The sequence below is a fragment of the Lipotes vexillifer genome, unplaced genomic scaffold (genome assembly GCF_000442215.2).
Source record: "Lipotes vexillifer unplaced genomic scaffold, Lipotes_vexillifer_v1.1 scaffold1544, whole genome shotgun sequence".
Lineage (NCBI taxonomy): Eukaryota > Metazoa > Chordata > Mammalia > Artiodactyla > Lipotidae > Lipotes > Lipotes vexillifer.
In genome coordinates, this window is record NW_006791108.1 from 225,724 (window position 1) to 231,411 (window position 5,688).

Genomic DNA, 5,688 nt, shown 5'->3' on the forward strand with positions numbered 1-5,688 from the left:
TTGCCCAAAGCTTTGAAACCAGAACGCAAAATCAAGTCGGCTTGAATTCCAATATTCTTCCCATTATACCCTGCTGCCTATAAATCTCTGTCACCAGGGCAATGGGACTCATAGCCACTGTTCCCAGCCACTGAGCCTCAGAGCTCACTAGTTTTCTTTCCCTTCAAAGTAGGGCTTGGGGCCATGTCAGTACAGAGCATAGATACTTTTTAACACTTTCTTTTGAGAAAATCCTAGATTCACATGCAGTTGTAAGAACTAATACAGAGAGATCTTGCATATCTTTTCAATATATATCTTTTAATCTGCTACAGACTTGGATACTCTACAAGGCTGTCTTTACCCTAGAAGACTTCAGAAGCTATTGGGGAACGCATAAGTAAATAATTACTATAGCGCTTGTTAAAACAAAAATGCAAAGTCATTTTCACCTACTGATTACCAAATAATGATAATAGTAATGATGTCACAGCCAAGGCATGCTGAAAGAGACACTCCCATATTTTGTTGGTTAGAGTGTAAAGTAAGGCAAATTGGAAAGCAGGTTGGCAATATGTATGCAATATTTCCATCTTTCAGCTAGTATATTTTGAGGCCTGCTATATGCCAGGCACTGGCCTAGACCCTGGGGAAAAACAGTAAACAGAACAGACACTGTCCAGCCCTTCTGGAACTTACTGTCCTATCTTGTCTATGGGCAGATAAACTTTTGTGAGAAGTGCCGTTATAGGCATAGAGAGAGCTGTTATAGAATCACAGGTGAGGGGAGGCGAATTCAGCCTTAGGAGACTAGGGAAGGCATTCCTAGAGGGAGGATAAGGGGAGATAGCCTTCCATCTATTAAATGATGAACAGGAGTTAGCCAGAGGAAGGAGACAGGGTGGTGTGGAGAAAGAGTATCCTCAACAGAATGAACAGCAGGAACGGCCCATGGGAAGGCTCAAAATTAAGGGAGAATGGCCTAAAACCTCTGGCAAAACTACCTTAAGGAATAACCCAGAATACAAAAACAAACCAACCAACAACCTTTCAAATGCAAAGACTTTTATCACATCACTAGTTAAAATAGTGGAATATGGAAAAATATCTATTTCAATAAAATATCTTTGGTTATGTTATGCATGGTACACCCACAATATGGAATATTTTGTAGCCATTTAAAATAATGCTTACAGTGTTTTTTAAAATACTAAAAATGCTTATGTTAAAATGTTGAATGAAAAAGGCAGGATACATAATTTTATGTCTAATATGACCACAATCATGTTAAGTATACATATATAATTATATATATATATATAATTAAATGTAAGGAGACAAGTTAAAATATTGATAATGACAGTCTTTTTTTTTTTTTTTTTTTTTTGTTGTGCTGCCAAAGCAAGCACAATAGTCTTTTGACAGTGAGATTTAGGTGATTTTCATGTATATGCTATTTTCTAGCATGATGTTTAGTCTGGAGCAGAGCCCAGCTCCACCATTTACTATCTCTGTAGCCTTGGATAAGTCACTTAACTTCTCTGTGTCTCAGTTTCCTCATCTGTAAAATAGGAATAATTACAGCACCTATGTGATAGGTTGTTGTAGACATCAACTGTACTATCATAGTACAGTATCTGGGCATGATACTGTTATTAATGTATGGATTATTAGTACTCTGTTTTCTCTTTTTTAAATTTTTCTTCAGTGCACGTATATAACTTTTATAATGGGAAAATCACTCTTCATTAACAGAAGGGCCTCATATTGTAAGCTAGTGGGATGTGTTATCTTAAATGAGAACACTGAGAAGGGACAGCTCACCCATCTTGGGGAAATAGAGGGATGTCAGACAAGGGTCTCTGAGGGAGAAGGCGACATCTGAGCTGACTTTGAAGAACAAGGACTTAGGGAGAAGAATGGCAGTGGAGAATTCTAGACAAATGGAACATCAAGCAAAGACTTAAAATCTCCTTGAAGATCAACCTGCCCACCTTTCCACCCACGCGGGTCTCCATATGCAGCACGCCCTACAGATGCTTACATGCACTCAGCCAGGAGCAGCTGACTGCTCTAAGAACAAATCCATCCCCCGGTTGGGCAGTTCTCTTTGTTAAGAAGTGTCTCCGTATACGGACACTCATCTACCGTTGCACTTGCGTACGTACACATCAGAGAAAGTCCAAGCCACGTGCCCACACCGACACATGCACATGTTGGGAGTACCGGTCACCTAACCATGGTCCAGCAAAGCAAAACTCCTCAATCTACTTCATGGTTGTGGCGCTTGTGGCTTGACTCTGAGACTCCTAACAAACATTACTAACTCTATGGTTTTTAAGTGCAAAAGCCATAAGAGTGTTAAAGGTTTAGGTTAAAAAGTAGTACATGATTGCAATAGAAAGAGAGGAAATTAAAAATATTAAAATAGTGATGCTTTCACTTTTTATAATAGGATAACGCATTCTGAAGGAAAAAGGTGACTTTCGGCACCACATGAAAACTCCTGTGACTGTACAATCTAAAGAAGAGATGGCATTGGAAAACGGCCAAGTGTGTGTCTGGAGAAACAACATCGATATTGTATGCCGACTGGAGAACCCTAGAAATGCAGTGAGCAACTCAGAGGCCAGGCCTGGCAGGAGGCTTTACCGGAAGCTCATAGGTCTGAGCCCCGTTGGAAGCCAAACACCATCAGCCAGTGTTAATCTATCAGGTGCAGACCTTGTAGCAACTGTTACCTGTCCCAACACCTTTGAAGCATAGAACTGAACTATATGATAAAGACAGAGCTACAAATCCACGAGGAAATAACAGATTATTCAATTAATGCATTTGAACATCTGGATAAAAGCCCAGAAAATAAAGTTAGGTCTCTACTTCTCTGTCGACATCAAAATTAATTCCTGATGGATCCAATCCTTACATGAAAAATAAAACTATAACAAGTAAATTTTTAAAGAATGATAGAGAGGTGAAGACATTTCTGATATAACACCCAGAAGTCATAAAATAAATATTTAACACGGAAAAAATCTCACCAAAGGGTAACAGGAAAAATACTTGTAATTCATAACACAGGCAAAGGGTCTGTTTTCATAATATAGAAAGCTCTCCAACAAATCAGTAAGAAAATACCAAGAACTCAGTGAAAAATAGAGGAAGTAATATAGTAGCTCTTAATCACATGAAAAGATGCTCAGTTGCATTCATAGTAAGAGAAATACAAATTAAAATGAACTCACATCATTTTTCATCTATAAAATGGGTGGTGCTCAAGGAGTGTGATAATATACTCTCATACATTGATGGTGAGTTGTCAACTGGTAAAACTTTCCTGAAGGAAATTTGGCATTATCGATCAAAATCACAAATGTGGTTTTTGACCTAACAGCTCCACCTATAATAATTGATCTTTCATATATCCTGACACATGTAAAAGAGTGTAGGTATCAGGTTATTCATTACATCACTGTTTATAAGAGCCAAGGTAGAAAACAACCTGAATTCTGTCACTATCAAACTACTAAGTGGCTATTTTCAAAATGAGGCAGATATTTATGTTTAGATATGAAAACACCTCTAAGATACATGGTTAATGGGAAAATAGCAAAGTGAATAGCATACTGTAATTTGTGTTAGTAATAAAGAGCTACTTGGATGATAGATGGAGACAGGTTTTTGCTTATATATGTTTAGAATATTTCTGGAAGGGTAACCAAAACCTCAGAGGCACACTCGATAGCTAGAAATTCGAGCTGGGGGAGAAATAAATTTTCTACCGTAACGCATCTTTGTACCTTTTGAATATTTTGTAGTGAATGTGTATTAGCTATTCAAAATAAATTGAATTCGGTAACAAATTCCTGCTTGAAACAAATCCCTTCCTCTTCTCTGCTACCTCTGTATTTTTCACTCACTTTTTTTGTTGTGCTTGCATATGTAAATATTTATATCACCTACAAAACCATGAGCAGCTTGTGGGCCGCAACTATGTCTCCATCAAGTTTCCATCTCCAGCATGTAGCATCTAGCACAGTGCCTTACACATGGCAGGAGACTTTTTTTTTTTTAAGTGATGTCTTGAAGAGTGATGAAGACTTTCTCCTTGGAAGGAAGTCTGGTCACTAGATACAGCAGCTGAGCGGGGCTGCAATACCCACCCATCCTGAGATTCCACCTTGAAACGTGTCCTTATCCTTTAAGAGAAGGGAGGGAGAGAGAGACAGAGACAAACAGAGAGAGAGACAAAGAGAGAGAAAGAAACTGAGATAGATTTAAACATCAGACTAGACTCCAGAGCAGTGCTGCTAAGGGGAGTACATTTGGGAAAACGATGTGATCATGTGACTGGATGGGAAGGAGATCACTTCAGATCTTCTATGATCGAAACAGAAGATAAATGCTGAGAGGAAAAGTGACTGGTCAGGAGGTCCACTTTAAGCATTCTGTTGCTACCTCCGTCCCTGTTCATGGCGGATTTACCTAGGGCAGAGGCTGCAATGTTTCAAGACACAGGCATCTACATTCTATAGCAAATTCAGTTGATTTCATCTCAGCACAGGGACACTGGGCACTTCCTAAGGGCAGGGTTGGCTGACATTTTTATTAGCAATCATCTCTGCCACCTTCTGATTATCTACAGATTTAAGACCACATAATCATCCCCTAGGTCACAGAGTGGAGGGAGAGGGGGAGGAAACTGACTAAGAGGCTCTAAATCCCTCCTAACACTTGCTTCTTCCCTATCAGCAAGATTAGAGCAGTCAACAGCCGTCTGCCTAGGCGTTCAGACCCGGCAAGCTGGGCTGGGCTGGGCTGCCCAGGGCCTGATTTGGGACAGCTCTGAGGGCGATGCTGCAGTCCCCAGGTCTGCTGGTCCGGGCCCGTCTCTCTACAACAGTGCAGAGCACGTGATCCATCTACCAGTGGCAGTGAGCAGGCTGGGGACCTTACCACATCCAGGAGGAAAAAGGCGAGGGTCCACTTCCTCCAGCCATGCTGAAACAGAATGAGAGGAGGCGCTCTTGGGGCTACAGGTCCTGGCATATTACGGAGAGCGAAGACGCATCCCAGGCAGTGGGCAGCCAACAACGCAGGAGCATCTGCTCCGTGGGGGCCCTTCCGGGCTCCCAGGCCAGCTTCCCACCGTGGACCCAGGGCTATTGTAGCTACTACATCGAGGAGGACACGGATACCGAGGAGGACCAGCAGTGGAAGGACGACCCGGCAGAGGAGGACCAGCAGCCAGGAGAGGCCACCACCGACCAAGGCGAAGGCGGCACCGACGCTCCGGTCGTGTCGTCCACTCTGAACGTGAACGTGGGCGGCCAGAGCTACCACCTGGAGTACGCCGAGCTGGCCAGCTACCCCAAGACACGCCTGGGCCGCCTGGCCACGTCCCCCAGCCGCAGCCGCCAGCTGGGCCTGTGCGACGATTATGAGGCGCAGACGGACGAATACTTCTTCGACCGCGACCCGGAGGTCTTCCAGCTCATCTACAACTTCTACGCGTCCGGGGTGCTGCTGGTGCGCGAAGAGCTGTGCCCGCGCCGCTTCCTCGAGGAACTGGGCTACTGGGGCGTGCGGCTCAAGTACGCGCCGCGCTGCTGCCTCATCTGCTTCGAGGAGAGGCGCGACGAGCTGAGCGAGCAGCTCAAGATCCAGCGCGAGCTGCGCGCGCAGGCGCAGGCCGAGGAGGCCGAGGAG

The 5,688-nt window shown here is 43.4% G+C and overlaps 1 protein-coding gene across 1 annotated transcript in view; it reads left to right on the plus strand.

Annotated features, from left to right (window-relative positions):
- Positions 1-4,977: 4,977 nt before the first annotated feature.
- Positions 4,978-5,688, plus strand: part of KCNV2 (potassium voltage-gated channel modifier subfamily V member 2) — a 17,028-nt gene continuing 16,317 nt past the window's right edge. Inside the window, exon 1 of the mRNA XM_007464198.1 lies at positions 4,978-5,688. Within this exon, the coding sequence (XP_007464260.1) occupies positions 4,978-5,688 (711 nt within the window).